General features: G+C 43.2%; 1 protein-coding gene across 1 annotated transcript; it reads right to left on the bottom strand.

Moving 5' to 3' along the window:
• Positions 1 to 268: 268 nt before the first annotated feature.
• On the bottom strand, positions 269 to 18,950 carry B3GAT2 (beta-1,3-glucuronyltransferase 2). Its single transcript, XM_059835930.1, has 4 exons — positions 18,393 to 18,950; positions 6,887 to 7,031; positions 597 to 745; positions 269 to 517 (listed from the first exon to the last, which is right to left on the bottom strand). The coding sequence occupies exons 1-4, from the start codon at positions 18,948 to 18,950 to the stop codon at positions 431 to 433; spliced, it is 939 nt and encodes a 312-aa protein (XP_059691913.1). The 3' UTR covers positions 269 to 430.
• Between the last annotated feature and the right edge of the window lie 494 nt (positions 18,951 to 19,444).

The raw sequence follows: 19,444 nt of genomic DNA, 5'->3' as shown, positions 1-19,444 counted from the left end.
ATGTTCAATCTGAAGGATTCATTTATGCAAATATTTAGATCAACAGTTCGTGAGTTAAAATCAGTTTATAATTACACCATTAAGCTGGATAAATACAAAAAGTATATACATAAATGATGATTTCAAAAATGCTCCATTGAAGTCATGTTTCTCCTTGATGCTTTTTACTATGTGGAAACAGCCTTAAAACAAAGGTAAGTGTCAGTTTATTAAGACGAGAGTTCAGAAATGCATGCAAACAAGTTAGAACAAAGCACACCCTCTTGATTTGCTTATTAGAGTATCTGACAGCTTCCCTTTGTTTCCACAGAAGTCCATCAGATGACTATTAAAAGGTCTCACGGAGAAGCAGGCTATTTCAGCTGGCTGAATTCGACCACCTTCCAACACATCCGTTGCACTGTATGTCCTGTGTAACTGTGTCTCAGCATCATACCTCAATATTGACTGTGTCCAGATGGTATTTTGGCTCATTAGCTAGATTTACTTTCTCTGTTCGTGTGTGCCATACAAGAACCTGTCAAATAACATTTGTGTTAGTACAGTCATCTACAGAGATGATACGAAAGCTTTTTAGTAAGTGTGGAAATCAGTACCTTTGTGCAGTTGTTTGCTTTTGGCTCCAGTTCCTCCACTGTTGTTATCTGTTTCAGAAAATCAGATTCTTGCATTCCTGGTTGAGAACCACGACGCTTGAATACGGCTTTCGGATGTGACAGAATCACTTGAAGACTCACAGCAAATCCTTGGAGAGAGGGGGAGGCAGGGGAAAAAGGTTAAGAAAAACCTTTAGGCTTTACATTTTTGTGCAGGTTACACTTAAGCCTAGAAATCGCCCATGTTCTTTTTAAAAATGTGTAAACTTGATTATATGGATAGACAATATTTGGTAGGTTTGTACATCCTGCATTGTTTTGTTTTGCCTTGAATGTGCAGTCACATTTTTTTAATTGCAATGTATTTTCAACATGTTTAATCGATTTCCTGTCATGTAGAGAATATATGCTTTTTTGCGTGAAAAGTCAGGTATTGCTAAGATCTTGGACTATCCTTCCTTTCTACTTCTAATTAAGAAATAAAACTAAATTTTAAGTAAAATAAAATGTATGAAATTTATACTGTACAAACACGTCTAGGTTTAAAGGTGAGAGTCAGAAAAAAAGATTAAAATATGTTACTTATAACAACCGTGGTCTTTAGAGATTTTTAGCCTTTAGAGAGTTTTAACAATATAGTTGATGAAAGACAAGTCATAGGAATGTTTTGCCCTGCACACTGTGTAGTTATTGTGAACTTGTGAATCGTTTTCATCAACGGTGGTCTGCAAGACAGCCTGCAGCTGATCTGTGCCTCGCACAGCACGACTGAAAGGACTTCATCCATGCACATGCCTCTTTGCAATGCATTCCTCTAATGACATACATTGGGTCCTTCTCCAAGGGAGATTACGAACTGAGAAATCACTAGTTTGTACAGACTCGCCCAGCAACTCTCGTGAATCTCCAGTTTGCCGTTATTTATAGAAATCCAGTTTTCATTCAGCAAGGTTCAGTCGCATGTATGCTTCTTTAAGTATGACTCAAAACTCGACTGATGTACTTGTAAAGAAAAATCACGTTTGTAACTTCTTATGTCTAATTGCCAAGCCTACCAGAAAAATCCTTTTTTCATCAGTTCAGAGTGGTTCCAGCTGTCCCTGTATGACAGACATAGTAACAGTTTTGACTTCTCTTCTGGAAAACGGCAAGAACATTTATTTCTAAAGCCATTATTAAAATTTTCTCTATTTAAAGATGAGCATAACTTTCTCTAATGGAATATAAATCTGTCCCCTTTTTTACTTGAATTATCTTGTTACTGTATTTTCCTTGAAAGTATCTGTGGCTTTTATGGGAGCCTTTTAAAAAGGAAAATAGAAGGAAGTGATTACTACATCACATGTAAGGAAGGCACACTGAAACCACTTTTATCATGCTTTTGCTTGTAGCAAAGCACAGGAAGACACCAGAAAGTGATTTTTTTTTTTTTTTTTTTAAATAAAGATTTAGAGACTGCGGATGAAGACTATGGGTTGGATGTAAACTGAGGTCCTAATTCACCGATGGACATGGTTGCAGAAAACACGTTTAACTTCATACATTATATCCTGCCTAAGACAAAGAAGAATAGGTGTCTAGATGGAAAGGGCTTATCCACATCTTGCAGAGTACTCTAGTGAATGAAAGACTTCTAGGAGGTGTGAGACTTTGGCTGTAGCCTGTCCTTACTCTGTGTGGTTAAGCTCTGCAGCACCCGCTCTGCAGACTGCACCACCTGCTAGCAGCACTGCTTGGGGTCCAGCTGTTCTCTGCTGCAGCTGCTGGGTTTAGGTAAGCAGTACCAGGCAAAAGAATGGCAGTTCAGACTTGCCTTCCCAGGTAGGGGTTTGACTTCAGCAGGCTACAGGCCTTTCTTGCTTCCTACGACTTGTAGCCTGGCTGTGAGGGAGCACAAGGCAGGCTTCATCGCAGTGCTGTCTGTAGCCAAGTGTAATCATTTGTGAAGAGCTGAGGTTCAGAGTTTTAACTCCCTCAGCAAGAGACAGCTGCAGTGCATACAACCAGCTTTCTGCACCTTGAAAGATGACTGTAGACTTAATACTGATGAACAAATTGGCCTGGTTCAGTTCAGTATTTTTGGTTAGGTGTTTGGTTTTTTTTTTCCCCTCAGAACAAACTAATTTTCTGGTGCAACTGGGCTTTAGTGTTGTTGATATTTTGGGCACAAAAAAAAAATGTTTACTTTGCAAGGGAAGGCACTGTTGGAGCCCTGATCAGCTGTATGAGCTGCTGTTTCTTTTTAAAAAGATTTAAGATTTAATTTTTAAAATGTAAGCTGGTCATCCATGAATGAGAAAATGAAGTAAACACCAAAATGTGTAGTGTCCTGGTTTTTAGAGTGGAGAAGGAATCCATTCTAAGCAGAAGAGACACATAGATTTTCTGCTGCTTATCTTCATGTGTCTCAGCTGGCTCCCTGGCCCCCGTAGCCCATACTTATCCATACGTTAATTTCTCCTACATTCTCTTGTTGCAAAGCTTGCTCCTCTGTTGAAAGAATTGGATTCAGTTCTGAGGATGGATTTCTTCTGCGCACAGACCTTCAGATGTGCCATGCCCCCTGCATGTAACATATGCCCTTGCTACCATGCTGTTGCAAACCACCAGTTTAGGATGCTATCAAAAATGCCCCATGTTTTCAGGCATCAAATAAAAGTCAGATTATTAAACTGAGTGTTGTATGTGGCAAGGGCATGGACTACTGTGCACTGACTGGCCTGTGACCTGAGGTTTGTTTCCTTCATCAGTGGTCATGCAGTCTTTGCTTCCTGAAAGAAACCAATAAAGCAGGAACTTGAAGAGATAAAATAATTCAAGGAGACTTAATCTCCTGGCTCTCTAGTTCTGCAGCTCTGCTTTATAACTGTTTTGATTTCCTATGTATGATATTTTGTATTTATTTATGTAGATAGACTTGATGGAAAACCATTTCTAGTGACAACTTTCAGGTGGCTTTTTATCACAGATGGATCATTTGGCATCAAAAAGAGAGGAGATGGCTCAGGTTTTGACCAGACTGGCACTAGTTATTTTTCTCAGTAGATGATGATCCTGTGGTAATAGATGAAAAGACACTGTTATTTTGAATTCTATCCCCAAACAGGGATTAATCTGGGATTACTGTCTCCAGTGTAGCATAACAGAACAGTGCTACACACATACAATTCTTTTCTTTTACTTGATCATTATTCTTACAAGGTCATATTGGGCTTAAGATCACATGAAATGCCATGTGACAATTTCATAGCTGGAGTCTGGAGAGGTGTTTTGGTTTTTTTGTGTTTAATGCAAGGCTGTAAATTAAATCTAATTGGCTGAAGAGCCACCTAGATAAGAATTAATTTGTTGGAGGACAAGATACCTGGGAGACATGGCAAAGATTACATCTGTGCTTCTTTTTACAGAAGTTGTTCCTGTTAATTCACACCTTGACTTGTGCTAGATCAATGGCTTCTGTTAAAAGGCAGAACCATTTTTCTTCATCCAGTTAGACTGAGACAGTCTTTAAAGATTTTGTTGCCATGATTAATGCCTTTGCTTCCTGAATGCTCTAGATGATAGGATAGTAGCTAAAGGCAAGCTAGGAACTGAGAGTGTTTATCATTTCCAGACTGTATAAATGCTAATGCTCAGTGCTGATGTTGAAATGGCTGAACATGCCATGGCTTGGGGTTCGCTTCTTTCAAGTTACCTTCTCCCTGTGACGTACTCTTCGGGTTGCAGTAAGGCAGAGGCAGTCAACTAGGAGTTTTTGTAGTTCATAATAAAGGCATCTGCTGACAGTTAATTCACCGTGAAAGAGGCTCTCAATTTTAAACTCAATATTTAAAATAGGTGTTACCCTTTGATGGAGGGTTGGGGGTTTTTTGAGTGTTGTGTCTGCCATAGCCACTCAAATTTTTTTTGTTTGTACTTGTGACTTCCAGCAGTGACTCCTTCAGATTCAGACAAAATACGCCATGTTTCGCTGTGCCATTAACAGAAGAACTTTTTTCTCAGGAAACCATAAGAAAGGCTCTAGTAGGGGAACTTAGGGCACAGTGGACCACAAGTCCAAAATATGCTTGCCCAGTGATGTACAGGCATGGATTAATCTCTATGCCTGAAGTAGCTCCTGGAATGCTAATGTAAAGCATGCATCTGTTTTCCTCGAACAATCTTGATATTAGGAGAATCGCCATCTAGTTAACTTGTTCTCATGGGTGGTCAAAAACTCTGGCACTGGGAACAATCCAAAAGTAAACCACTAATGTAATATAGAAGATTTAAAATCAGATCTATAATAAAAAACATCGTGCCTACCTCAGAATCAATGTCACTTTTTGCTTACAACACTCAATTCTCTCTTGCTTTGCTTCCCTGAGGGTAAGGAAGTCCCGTGTCAAACTCTAGAACCCACCTACAGTTAAAACCGAGGCAGAACTTAAAAAACACCAGACCTAATTCATATAGTGAGTTGGTCGCTAGACAGGAAACAGCTACTCTGCTTTCTGAATGCAATTTAGCATTGGAGAATAGCAGCGTCAACCACAGACTTCTCAAAAGAAATAACCAATGTTTACTGAACTGATCTAGTGTGATTGCCATGTGTGAGTATATTTCAAAGAAGAATCTAGAGAAGTTGGCCCTTCCACCATATTCCTGAGGGGAATGAAGATGCAGACAACAATTTTTTACCAGCCTACACAGCATCCATTTCTCTCCTTGCTGAAATTAAAACAATAATTTAATTTCTTCAGTTATTTTTTGAAGACTAATAAAAGTTCTGTCACAAAGTAGTAACTCCTTGTTTGTGGATCTGCAATAACTTCTTATACTCTCAACGCTTGTATCTTTGTCTCTATAACCCTCCCTTCTGTGACTTCAGTAAAAGTACGAGCAGGTAATGCTCCTAATGGAGCTGCTTTTCCCTCATGCCAGTGTTTCAGCCAGCAACTGCAAAGTGTAAACAACAACTTCAGAAGTTACCATGTATCTCTTCATGGCTGGGTTAGAGTCCCTTGGCTAATGTTGTGTAATGGCTTTTTGCCTGCTGCTAATGAATTATGAACCATGCTATCATCTTTATAGTGCCCATAAGTAACCACTTCTACAGCATAGTATCAATATGTATCTATAAATCCACAGGCAGAGACTGTTTAAATGCACAGCTGCAGTCCTCAACAGGCTGCATGGGTTTGGGGATTGACATACCTACCTTTCCCCTGAGGAATGCCTCTACCTGGACACTCAAATATTTATTTTCATGCCAGGGGATACTATTAACTTGAAATGCTTCTACAGTGCAGAAAAATTTACCTGTTGATGCTTCTGTCTTTGAGGTGTTAACAACTATTAGTTCTCCTTTACTCTTTTTAACCAATTGTACTGTAAATACTGTACATATTTTTCATCAAACATTTCAATCCATATAAAAATATTCTGTTGAGATGAGAAAGCACTGTCCTTTTCCCTCTCCCAAAACCAAAGAGTATCATAAAAAAAGATTCTACCCCATTCTTGCCCTGTGTTCCTACTTTTCCCCTTCCCTCTCCTTCCTGAATAGAAAAGATGCTTAAGTGCAAATATCGTATCATTTGCTGGGAAACCAGCTGCTGCTACATCAGAAATCGGACTTTTGCACAGTGGTGATTCATGTGGCAGTTGTGAATATATACAAAATATTGTCTAAGCATGGACTGACAGGAAGACAGAGCTGTGTGGTGTGCTAACTTCACAGCAGCAGATTGAGTAGATCCATTTTAAAGCTTTTCTGCCTTCATCTACTAGGCTATAGCTGTCAGTGATTTTTCCCCTAAGCCCAGTGTTTCAAACTATATCTGTCTACAGTTATCACCGTCATTCCAAATAACCAATGAAAAATTAATAATTTCATGATAACATAGCATTTTACAACATGAGGTCTAAGAAGGGTCTGCATTTATACTGCCTGGTGTAGATTGATGACACCATGAAAGGCAAGGGGCTCCTTGCAAAAATTAATTGGATGAATTAATTTACAATTAACTTGTTTCAGACAAACAATTTATGCAACAGAAAAGCCCAGTTGCCGCATAAAATTAAAACCAAGGGAAAGTAAGATCAGATATCACCAAGCAGCAACTTAATTAGATATGTGCAAGCTAAGACTTCCAGGATATTTGGGGCTGAAGGGCTACATACAGCAGCTGCACTTCGGAAGTTCTAAAAGCTGCTTGCACTGTGAAATCAGTTTCTGTCTCACTCATAAAAAATGTACAAATAGTTATTATGAGAAACATCCATGTATCATGAAACTTGGTACCTACCTGCCATGTCAATAGCAAAGGGCCTGTCAGCTCTCCAGCCTGTGTACCAGCCAACAACTTTGCCGTTTTCCACGACTGGGCGCTCATACCGTCGTCCTCCCACCAGTCCCACGGGCCATACCGATACTTTGCGGGTTGTACGCATCTGCAAGAGGCAGGCACAGCATGACTGCATGCACGTTTTCCTAGTAGGCTTTTTTGCAAGTGTTGGTGGAAAGCCTACACATTAATCATCACGACTAGGTATTTAAAAGCAATTCTAGCTTACAGATTTCAGCCCAACAGAGTAATTATTTGAAAGCTGCATGGGCCCACTCATTTTCTGTAAAATCTCTAGCTTTCTAGACCATAGGCATCTAAATTCTACTGAAAATATCCTATTCATATTATTTTTATAAGAAAAATTTTAAAAGCCATGAAAACACAGTATTGGTTTTCCTGTTTGTTTGGCTTTTCAAAGGTGTAGTAACTCTTTATCATCTTCAAGACTATAGCATTCTTGCAGTAGGCTTATCTCTATAGATTGCTGAGGTATTGTACAAGCCCAGTGAGAGAGAATATTATAATAATGATGAACAAATACACACTTCATTAAGTACAATTAGTTTGAGACTGGTAACAAATACACTGAGTACAGGAAATTGTGACACGCAACTCTTCCCCTACCTGCAAGTTTTGTACAATAGATGTAGCTCAGATCTATTAAAGGCTCACAAAAAAAAGATTAAGTTTGGGCTAAGCCTTTTTAACTTTTACATTTTCTCTTGAAAAACTCTTAAGTCTCTGAGAAGGACAGAAAGCAGGTCGGGCAGGATGCTTCTGCTAGTTTCCTATCAGTAACGTGAGTTTTTCCCAATGGCGTAAATGTAACTAAATGCAATTCTGGAACCCTGGTCCTCCTCTAACCTAGAGGAATCTATAGATACTAAAAAACTACTCTTTCTTCAGCAAAAAGCATGCATGACTGGGAGTCCATGAATTCAGTTCACTGGTTAGTAGACCATTTTCTTCAGTAAACAGGAGACAACATGACATGAACCCTGACGCGCTGCTCCCCATGGGAAAATCACTGGCAGTCTGGCGTGAGAACTTGAGAAGACGAGTGCACAGACACAGCAACTTGCACAATTTAACCACACTGATTCAAAAGCCACTGTTTTAACTACTGTGCTTAAATACGGTCCTATTTAAGCAAGTATTAAACTATTTCAGTGTAATGTGGGCTTAATTTGATTGGTTTTTAAAACATTCTCTTGTCTTCTGTTGTAGTTGAGGCCTATTCCTTAGGGAAAGGTTATCTCTTTCTCCTTCCAAGCACTCCTCTTAGCAAAAACAAACACAGTTTTACACATTTGTAACTGCAGTCCCCTATCGATAGATGTTCAAGTAAAAGACAACCTTGGTTAAATATTAAACACTTCCCTCTCTTTCTGCCAAGGTGAAAGATTTATCATGCATATCATCTAGACTCCCAGGAGATGCACCAGAAAAAAAATAAAGATGTCACGTCACTCTGGTTCACATTTCTAAGCTAGAAACATTAGCAGATTCTTAGGAGAACTTTCACATAGGGAAGGCATAAAATACATATTTAAAAATCCACAAATACATATGTACACACAGAAGAGAGGCATGCACCTTCTCTCCCTCCAATTCTTTGTGTATCTTTAAATGTGTAGCAAAATTTTCTCACTTCCACCCTAATAACTGTTGTAGCAAGTCAGACCATCTCACTCAGTAGCAGCAGTCCATACTGTATAAGAACAGGGTATGCATACAATTGGCAATATAGGGATATCGAGTGATAAGGATTCTATCAAAAACATTGACTATTTAATTGCCAGTGAGAGACTGTCATGAATCTCTCTACAGGTTATTATTAAATATGTTTGTCTGTAATGGTTCTCCCTGCTTGAGATTATTTTTCCAATCTCTCCCACTCCTCCATTTAGGAAATGCAGAGTTAGCAATTAACTATTTGGATATGGAAATCAGTCAAACCTTCTCATGAAGATCTTTTAGCTTGGGTTTTAATCATACATCCATTTCACAAATTTTTCTAACAGTGTATTTATATTAACATCCAAACATATCAGACATGGACACAGGGCATCATCCTGTTAGGCTTGTCTACACAGGCGAGTTTTCAATATATTTCCAAGGGCATAATCAAGCCACATACACCCAACTGTGCTACACCGGTATTAACCACAGGACGAACACAGATGCCCACTAACTATTTTGTGCTGCCATTAATACCTTCTGGAGGGTATGGATACCTGAACAAATTACTAGTGTACTGATTTACAGCATTTTATCTACCCTGTGCCAATCACCTGTACCCATGGTAAACATAAAGCGCCGCAAGACAAGGGCAGGCACGCTCTAACTACAAGAGAGTAGCTAACGCATGGTAAGCCCATACCCCGCCTTCTCTCACAGTAAGCATTTGGGCATCTGTACTGCAAAATGAGCCAGATCACACGAGGCCTCTGAATTGGGTCAGTAGTGGCCACAGCATTTATGCTAGCAGAACCAGACTGATTTACATTAATACTTTACCATACACAATGGGTAGGAAAATCTTGTTAATGAAAAGTATCTCACTGATCTCATGAAACCAGCATGAAATGACCCAAGCAGTTTTAATTATTACAGTCTTAGGTCCATATCAGTGTCTGTGAGTTAAGTCAGTAAAGCCACCACACATCAGAATGAAGTAAGTAACCCTTTACAGAGCTCTTCATTTTGTCCTTGGCTTACTTTCTTTATTCTCACAGGTTACATTTTTGGAGAATGAAATAAGCAGCTGTCAAGAATACAGCAGTAAAAGCTGAAAGAGCACATCTAGACCAGTATTTATGCTAATTCTGAAATACCTTACAGCCTCAGGATATGCTAGGCAGATGAAAGTAGAAATATTTCTTTTAATCTTCTGAGAAAGCATTACTGCAGTTAACATACTGATGTGTTAAGGCTGTATTTACGTATGATGGGGAGAAAGCTATTATTTGGATTAAAAGGCCAGCTCGCATCTGGAATTTGATGCTGCTAATCATTGGGACACAAACAGATGATTCAAAAACATGTTAATTATAAATAGCTTTATTGCTGTGGGTTAAACAACTGCCAAAACCCTGTAACTTACTAACAGCTTCCTAAGTTACTCCTCTATCTGTTATTTTTTCATGTGTGATAGCACATGCTGTCTTAATACTCAGCATTTTAAGTCCTGGTAGCTCACATGAATGGTATTCATCCTACTAAAACTTAACTCTCTAAGTTAGGCATCTGGTCTAGCCTAGTTAGATTTCTACAGTTAATGAACAGAGATAGGAACCTACTGACGTGATTCATCCTGCCTGGCTTAGAGAGCTATCTTAAGGTAGGAGGAATCTCCCTCTGGAAATGCTTTTGTCCTCTATTTACTTTTTGATTATTTGAAAGAGGATCTTGGGCACAGGAAGAGAGTGATGTACTAGATGGGGGAAGATGAGTAAAGGACTCTGCAAGATGGTAGAACAAACCTGAACGAAGCAGGGGGGACACAATTGGGAAGGAGTGGGTAAGGAAATGACAAGACAGAGGAGTAACAACTGACCAAAGAAATCCCAGTGAGGTGATGGGCATATAACAGTAAATACAGTAGCAATAGAGGAACCACTAAAGAATAACAAGTGAAAATGCAGAAAAGGTAGCTAAGCAATAAAAGATAGTGATAAAAGCATTGCCAAAAATAGCATCTCATTACTCAATCAAGAAAAGCTGCTTAATGGGATGTGTCGGACTTATGGATAGGGAAGATACCAAGCCAGTAACAAAACATAAAAGCCTAAGGGGAATGAAGGCAAATGACAGGCAGAAGGAAACATGCCTATACTTCCTACAGTGAAAAGGCTTCCAGGTTGGAACCACCATCCTAGTGTTTTTGCAGCACGATGTCAATTTGTTTCTATTCAGGATTCACAGCTCTCAGCAAATGCAAACCTGGCTGCCACACATAGTAAGCTTTTTTCTCCCCCTGTTCTCTATCAGGTCAACCCCTGTGTAATTTGTGATCTGCACTGGTCAGGCTACAGCGTATCGTCCAGTCTCGCAGGCCCCATGCTGGCAAGACTTAAGCAGATTTCTATGCAAAATTCTGATTTATTATTACCAAAAACGGAATGTAGAGCTGCTTCACTACAACGCTTCCACAGGGCAAAATGTTATGGGTTAAAGCACAAGCACAGCCAGGTTCCCTATCAGTTCTCACACAGGCATCCTGCATTACTCAGAGGTCATTTAAAGCCAAATTCTGCTTCAACAAAACTTACGTGACTGCATTACAAGTCAGAGGGATACCTCAGCTGCAGTGATGCTACGCCCATTTACTTAGGCATTAAATGGAGCTTCTGCCCCTACTTACCATTACTTCAAAGGAGGTACTGAATCATAGAAAATCTGTGCCAGTGTTTTTTTCTGGTTCAGGGACTGTGACTCTTAGGGGATAGTAACTTCAAAAAGCAAGTCTGTTGTCGGTAAACTTGACTGTAAAGGGTATGTCTCCATGGGAAAACTTGTAGAAAGGGTCTACAAATCAAAAAAATTGTCAGTCATTGATCTAGCCTGCTCTGCAAGCCTCACAGGTGATCTGATTTAGTGCTTCACCGTCCTCACTATTAGAAAGCTTTTTTCCAAACATCTGCCTTAAGCCTTCTCTGCTGATTCATATCCTATCTACACTGCAGAGGGAGGATAGATTAATTCCCCCTTGTCTCAAGCAACATTTTACATATGGGATACACTGATTAATGCTTCTAAATTATACCAGCATCCTTGGGCACAAATGTCAATATTGCTTCCCTACAGGAGAAAACTGTACTAAATTTAACTAAAGCAGTTAGGAGACAGTTTCTCTGGATTGGGAAGACTTCCAAAACATTTGCTATTCATGTTTCCTTTTGGCCCTTCTACTTAATTCTTTTTCTTGTCCTACTTTCTGTTATTCTACAAGGTTGTGTTCACTGTACCTCTGAAGAGCTGCTGACAATTGGTAATCAATTTCATAGTAACAGTATCAGTTTCACAGGTATGAAAAAGACTGCTGTCAAAGTGCAGAAAAAGACAGTGCTTGGTACATTGTAACCCAGAGTCCCTCACTTGGATAAATCTGTTTCAAATAGCCTTTTTTTGTCACTGTTTCCTCTCATTTTTAAGCTATTTCCTTGCTTCTCTACCAGTCTTTTCTAGTCCAGCCTCTTTAGCATAGGTACCACAAGGGGAATGTCAGTGTGCGTTTAAAATCTGTCATGTATTCTTAAATCATTTATATACTAGAAAGGTATTTAATGCACTGCTAACTCATATTCAGATCCTTTTTTTATTATGAAGAAAATAACTAATGACTGCCAGCTAATATTTAATTCTGTCTAGACTACTGAATGTTATTTTTAAGGCTATAGCAAAAATTTGATTTTTCCAACCAGCCCCAAGAGATATAACAAAAGATCTCCATGTTCTCCAAGATAAACAGATTAACTTAGACTACTTTTAAATCTTTTGCATAAATATATCAATTAAAAATACACAGAAGTTAGCTTAATACAGCGTATAAAGATTAGGACAGTTATGTAAAAGTTATTGAAGGAGCACTAACCCTTCTCTAGTCAAAGTTGGAATAAATAGTAAATATTCACCTCTTCTGTAATGTCTTTTTTGAGTTGCTCTCAAAATACTTTACAAAGATGATCATGGGAATACTGAAGCCTGTGTGACATGCAATGCCTGCAAGTAAGTCTGTTCTATTTTTAATAACAAGGATTTATTTTTTCGGGCTACAGACTGTTAACAGCCATTAGAATATCTGCTACCTTCACACATACCTTTTGGGAGAGTGAAGGGCAGGGGCATAAGAAAATGTTTTCAGTCTGAATCACTCACACAACTTGCCCTTTGCTCTATAGTGCCACTATGAAAGTTATCAGAGTTGGACAGCCCTGACCTTCAATGAGGAGGTCGTGTCCATTAGCCAAGACAAAATGTTTTCTATTTTCCCCTCTGTTCTTCATGAATCTTTGCTCCCATCTGGCTGATTTGAGGATGACCCTACCTGGGCAATTTAGGCCACTACATAAGCGGTAGCATACCTTCAAAATATTAGGGAATTTTTGTTTAATTTGATGTTTAAGTTACTCCTGTGAAGAGCAATCCAGCTGACTGTCCTCTTCACTGATCATATTCTTACCTTCTCTGTGGCTCCATGGATCTTGAGTTACCTGTAAAGAATACCTGAACTTCAGGAGAAGGGGTTGAGCTCTCCCTCCTCTTACCTCCTTTCCAGCTTCAACTCTAGCATCATAGTCAGGGCATTCTTGTGCAGGCAACAGCTACAGCAAATTGAATTCTGGTCCCCAACTCAGTGGGCAACAGGGCTAACTACTAAGCTATTAAAAAAAAGTTTGGGGTATGTTTCCCTTAGAAATGACAATTAATGCTGGGATTTACTTTGAACTCCATGCTGCAAGGCTGTATTCAGATCACACCTTATAGCATGTGTTCCTCTAAGGAGGCCCAGTCTGCAAATCCCCAACTCGCACTCAGACAAGATAGTGGTATATGCCACACTTGCATGTTCTAGGCACCTAGCAAATCTTGCTACGAAATTTTAGATACCGATGACCACAGGGCTAGGGGTGGCAGTGAGGGAGATCAGTTTTAGATATGAGCATTTTAATTTTACATACAACTCAGTTTAGGTGTCTGAGCAAAATACAAGCAAAGGTGACGAATATAACCTAGACAGGAATCTCTAAAAATCAATGCATTTCTGAATGCAGCAAGCTCACTTTCTCACAAATCTTGAAGACCTTTACCCCTGTTCTTTGTACTCCTTAAACAGCTCACCCCTCAACCTCAAGGGTTTCAGGAGAGTCTGCACAATCAACAGCAGAGTGGACCTCCAACACTAATTCCTCCAACTTGCATACATATCCATACATGGACCAAGGAAGTGGTGGCCTTTGGCCAACTACTCAAAATATGAAAAGGGCAGAGAAAATGCCTGAGATGATGAATGATGTGAAGAGTTAAGAGAAGTGGAACTTAGCTATGTCTATCTTCGGTCTCCAGTGCTTAGGCTAATCCTGTTTTTAAAAATCTCTCTATAAAGGTGGAATGCCAGCTTTATTAAAGTTTTCTTTCTGTAAGTCTAAAAATATGAAATTGGCAGTTGCTAGGCATCAGTCACAATATTACAATAACTTGCATTCAGGAATAAGATGAAGTACAAACGCAACACAAACTATAACAATCACTCCAAAAAGAACAGCCTATAGTAAAAAATAGAAGTTATGATGATTCATGTAGAAATATCTGTAAAGCATATTAAACACAGTAGTTCGGATTTCAGGCCTATCAGTGGCTTTGTTATGAACGCAGGCTGACATACAACTGGTAAAAGATATTTTCAGAAAGCGGACTGTTGTTTTTGATGGAGAGATGCAGATGGACGCCTCCAGGTGAACAGATCATACCTATGCAGAAAAATTTTAAATTATTTTCGAGGTCTGGATCCTAAAATAATAAATGACAAAATACAATACGCCAGAACCACCAGCACTGAAGTAAAAGCATGATTTTCACCTGACCACCATTATACTCTCAAGTGGAAAGAGCTGGGAATAACTTAAAGGCCACACCTCCACTCCTGGAAATATTTCTTCATCATTGCTGCAGCCTCACTTAGTACTCTGAAGAATTTCACAGTCACTGAACAAATTGGTCCCTTCCCTGAAGCCTTTCCAGTGAAGGTGAGCTTTTCCTAACAAAACACTCAGCTGAGCCAATGCTGAATACACTGTAGCAGCAGAAAGACAAACCAGGCTCTCCCCTTTGTTCTAGAAACAACAACTACTAAACCTGCTCAGACCTGGCCCAGTTTGACTTTGGGGACATAGTTTTGCCAGTCAAAAACTAAGCTATACACCCCCATGCCATTGTATGTCCTAGGAAAAAAGACAATTATAAACAGCACCAGGGGGTTCCACATTTACTACAGATGGTGACATTTTCCAGCAAAACACTACTGTAAGCTGGGTTTTTTTTTTTTCCTGATTTCCATGAAACACATTTTGCCCAGGTCTATTGGGCCCAACTCACTCCATATCAAATATAAGGTACACATTCCTATAAGTACCAGACAGAAGTGCTTTGGACAGAGATTAGAATTTCCTCATCAAAAGCTCTCAGAAGTATCCCATGGCATTTCATGTCAAACCACGCTCCTTTTTGATTATGCCTTTATGGTTTACACACTTCCACTCATGGTAAAGCCTTTGCTGATTTTGCTTTGTTAAAAAGGCGTCGTCTTCTGTAAAGGCACTAGGGAAACCCACAGCAAAGGAGATGCCTTAAACATAATCCTTCACAGATGTGCAGTTCCCTGGCACCCCTTCCACTCCGTAGTAATGCTTTTTTGACCTCTGAGCAAAATGCACCCCAAACGCCAATGCTTCTCATGTTGGTTTTACAGTCCTAATTAGCCTTGGTTCCCAGCCCCCCAAGCCCTCACTGCTGTTACCGAACCCAACTTCGACTCAGAAGAAAGCCATTACAAAGACAGACCTCCTGTTTCATAAGCAGTACATAACTGCTTGCGGGCAGATGCTAGCAGACATTGCTGCTGACAGTTTGGGACCCACACATCCCCAGGCCCATGTCAGTGACATGCTGAAGGTCACCCAGCCAGCACAGGATGCTGTCAGGACCAGAATTCAGAGCTCCTGTCTCATCCCTCTACATTCATACTACCTTCCCCAGCGACCAGACTACAGTTTATCAGACATCCTTTGGGATTACGCGACTGCAGGTCTGGAGAATTGTTCCTGGCAGGGTAACAAACTAAAAAAATCCCTCTCCATTATCGTTACCACCACTTTCATGACAGGAATTACTACCAGATTTCATCTGCGCACAACACGTCCTGAAGCTGTTCTCTTCATGCTTGGAGAACACAAGCGTAGTTTACCCTCATGAATCAATCAATTCCTGAAGGAGAGATAGGGATTTACTACAGAGCTGTCAAGCCAGAACCCATAAAGACAGAGAAGTTTTTTTAACAAGAAAAAAACCCAAAAAAAACCTTCAAGCAGTACCTCAACCGAAAACAAGACTACTTGCTCTCTCCAAATGCAACCTCCCACTCATCGTAAAGGCACATCCTGTTGGCAAAGCCTGCCAAGGGACTTCCATTAACCTTGCCAGGTCAAAAAGGCATTGCTCGTGTTAGTACCAGCAGAGTCCCAGAGACCTTGTGTACAGCTCATTAGTGACCCCAGAAAACAGTCATGGGAACTTGCAGTGGTAACTGAAGCAAAAGCTCCTTCTCCGCTCCTGTAACAGAGCTTTCCAACCACCACGTTTCACAGGGAAAACTCATTCATGCACGTACATGTTTGCCTGTGAACACAGGGCTCAAAATAAACACTTCTTTCCCAGCAGCTGAACCCTGGTGAAAGAGAAGCCTTAGGACTGCGGAGCTGTATGCTGGAGGTTACCATTCTTGTTAGCAAAACGAAACATAGATTGAAGGGTTAACCTTGAAAACTGCAAGCACAACAGGCAGACAGATTTATCCCCTTGCTTTCCTGCATTTCCTAGCTGATCAGACAGGTAAGTTGTACCTTTTTGTTTCATCATTCACAGCAATTAGAAGAATAATACAGGAAATGATAAAAGAATAAACCTGACTGGACCCCCTTTCAGTAGCTGTGGGTCACTCAAGTGATATGCCCACCAATACCATTCCCTTAGCTTGCCCCTAACATTGGTACTCAAAAAAAAAAAAATAGAGATTTGACTCCAAATATCTTTTGTCCTACACTACTCATTGTGGTGAAGTGTATTTTCTGTATCAATTTACAGACTCCCTAAGATTGAATCAGATTAGTTTTATAACCCCAAACGGGGGTGGACACTCCCATCACATCAAAGATTATCACATGGATCACATGGAATTACTCTGCATTATAATGCACTAAGCACAGCCATGAGATTTTAAGAAAATCAATTATAACAGAGGTTTAGCCTCCAGGCAAAGGTCTTCAAATGCTGAATGCCAAATGGACAAAGGAAGTAGGGCATCCCTGCTGAACAGGGACCCTGCACCTGCCTGCACGCTGGAAACGGAGAGGGATACATTATGAATCTAAACACAAACGAACATAAGCATTTCTAAAATAACTTGCTCTAGGGAATTTCACGTGCTTCACATTTCTGTGTATCACGTTCATTTTAAGCTACTGACTGTAAAGCATATGAGGAAGCACATTTCTTCCAAACTGCAGAATATGGGTGTATACCACTAAATACAGTACTGTTCACCAGTGGAAGACATGCACCGCAGTTTGCCTGAAGTCCTGTACATTCCCTATCTGCTGCCAGTCTACCTCTCCGTTTCCCTCCCTTGTTTCCCTGCCAAGGTTACTTCTTCTAGCTGTCACGGAAGACATACATGATCTTTCTTCTGCTGTTTTATGTCCACTTATTAAACTCTCCTCCTTCCTGCCAGGGGGAACCCAGAAAGCAAGCTGGGTACCCTCTTCCCAGAGTGCTTGCCAATTCCCACCGAAAAGGAGCAAAGCCCTTCAACAAGGGACTGCAATAAAGACAAAAACAGGTCCCTTCACAAAAGAGACTCCTGACAAGGGTGTTTAGTCATTACACAAACGATTTGCTGCTTTTAAGAGCAAAATGCTTCAAGAAGACTGGGCAACTCCACGTGAAGGGGCCGGCTCTGGATCAATTCATTCGTGCCAAGAAAAAACTGTGAAGGATAGCGACTCTTGAAGCGAGTTTACCCTACAGGGAGAAGGACGCAGCCTAAAAAAAAAAAAATACCAAGGATCGCTTTTCAACCCAGTTTTAACAAAAACACAAGATCCCTTACATAAAGCCTAAACTTGCCTCGCTCGCGCAGGAAAGCGAGAAAACAGCAGCAAAAAGTTGGGGGGAGCGTGGAGGGGAGGGACGAGAAACTTAAAATCAGGACGGGGCGGTCACACACAGGCAGGCAGCGCTGGGGAGCCGGGGTGAGGGACGGGGCGCTGCAAGGTGGCCGCGCCGGGAAGCAGGCTTGACTCATCCATGCCCGGGTTTGGGGTGAGGGGCACCCAGCGCGCCGCAAAGCGGTGACGGGGCACAGCGCCGCGGAGCGAGGCGGGACGGGCAGCGGCGGGCGCCTGAGGTGGCGAGGAGAGGCGCGAACGGCGGGCGCCTGAGGGAAGGGGAGACCGGCGCCTGAGGGGAGGAGAGGTGGGAAACGGCAGGTGCCTGAGGGGAGGCGAGGAGGGGCGGGAAACGGCGGGCGCCTGAGGGGAGGCGAGGAGGGGCGGGAAACGGCGGGCGCCTGAGGGGAGGCGAAGCGGACACCTGAGGGGAGGCGAGGAGGGGCGGGAAACGGCGGGCGCCTGAGGGGAGGCCGGCGGCGGAGCCTCGCGGCCGCGCGCACCCCCCACCCCGCACGCACCTCCTGGAAAAGCTCCAGACTGTAGGTGTTGTCGTCGTCGGCGAAGAAGAGCACCCCGGGCTGGGGGGGCGGCAGGTGCTGGTGCCGCTGCCGCAGCCAGGCCAGGCCGGCGTTGCGCTGCTCGGTGGCGCGGGGCAGCCCCGGCCGCTTGTAGCGGCGCGGCGTGGGGACGTGGAGGTGCGTGCAGGGCAGGCCGGCGCCCGCCACGAAGCGGCTCACCAGCTCGCTGCGCGCCGCCGCGTCCTCCACCAGGATCCAGTGGAGCCGCGCCACCTGCCGGAAGGTGTTGGCCAGGCGGGTGAGCTCGGCCTTCTGCACCGGGCGGCTGTACGTGGGCGTGATGGCATAGATGGTGGGCAGCGCCGCCTCGGGCCGCCGCTGGGCGGGCGCCCGCGCTGCCGCCGGGCGGGCCCCCCCGCTACCGCCCCCGCTGCCGCCCCCGCCGCGGGGGGCCAGGGCGGGCAGCGGCGCCCGGCTGCTGTCGATGTCCAGCACGATGATGACGATGAGCACCCAGGGCAGCAGCAGGAGGAAGCGGCTGAAGAGCAGGGACTTCATCCTGCCCCCGGCGCCCTCCCGCCGCGCCGCCCCTCAGCGCCGCCCCATGGACGGGCGCGGCGGCGCTCAGCGCATGGCCGCGGGGTCGGCGGGGCTGCCCCTTCGCCCGCCCGCGCTCCTCCGCGGGGCGGCCGGGCGGCGGCGGCGGCGGCCCGGGGGGGTCGGCGCTCCCTCCTGCCTGAGCGGGGGCCCGCCGGCGGGGCGGGTCGGGGCGCCCCGCGGCAGCCCGGCGGGGCAGGTGCCTGGCCCCGCGCCCGCCGCGCCTCTATTCCGCGAGCGGCCGCCCTCCCTCCTCCTTCACCCTCAGCATCGCCGGGCCGGGGGCGCCGCGCCGTCGCGGCCGGCGCTCGGCGGGGGGCTCTGGGGAAACGCTCCTTCTCCTCCGCTTCCCCGGGCGGCTCTGGCGGTGCGCGGGGGCGGGGAGGGGAGGGCGGGCGGGGAGGCGGGAGGGAGGGTCCCCGCGGGCGGGGGCCGGGGGGGCTCCCGCCCCGCCC

This window comes from Gavia stellata, chromosome 2 (assembly GCF_030936135.1).
Source record: "Gavia stellata isolate bGavSte3 chromosome 2, bGavSte3.hap2, whole genome shotgun sequence".
Lineage (NCBI taxonomy): Eukaryota > Metazoa > Chordata > Aves > Gaviiformes > Gaviidae > Gavia > Gavia stellata.
The sequence above is the reverse complement of the archived record's forward strand: the minus strand, read 5'-3'. Positions and strand labels throughout refer to the sequence as shown.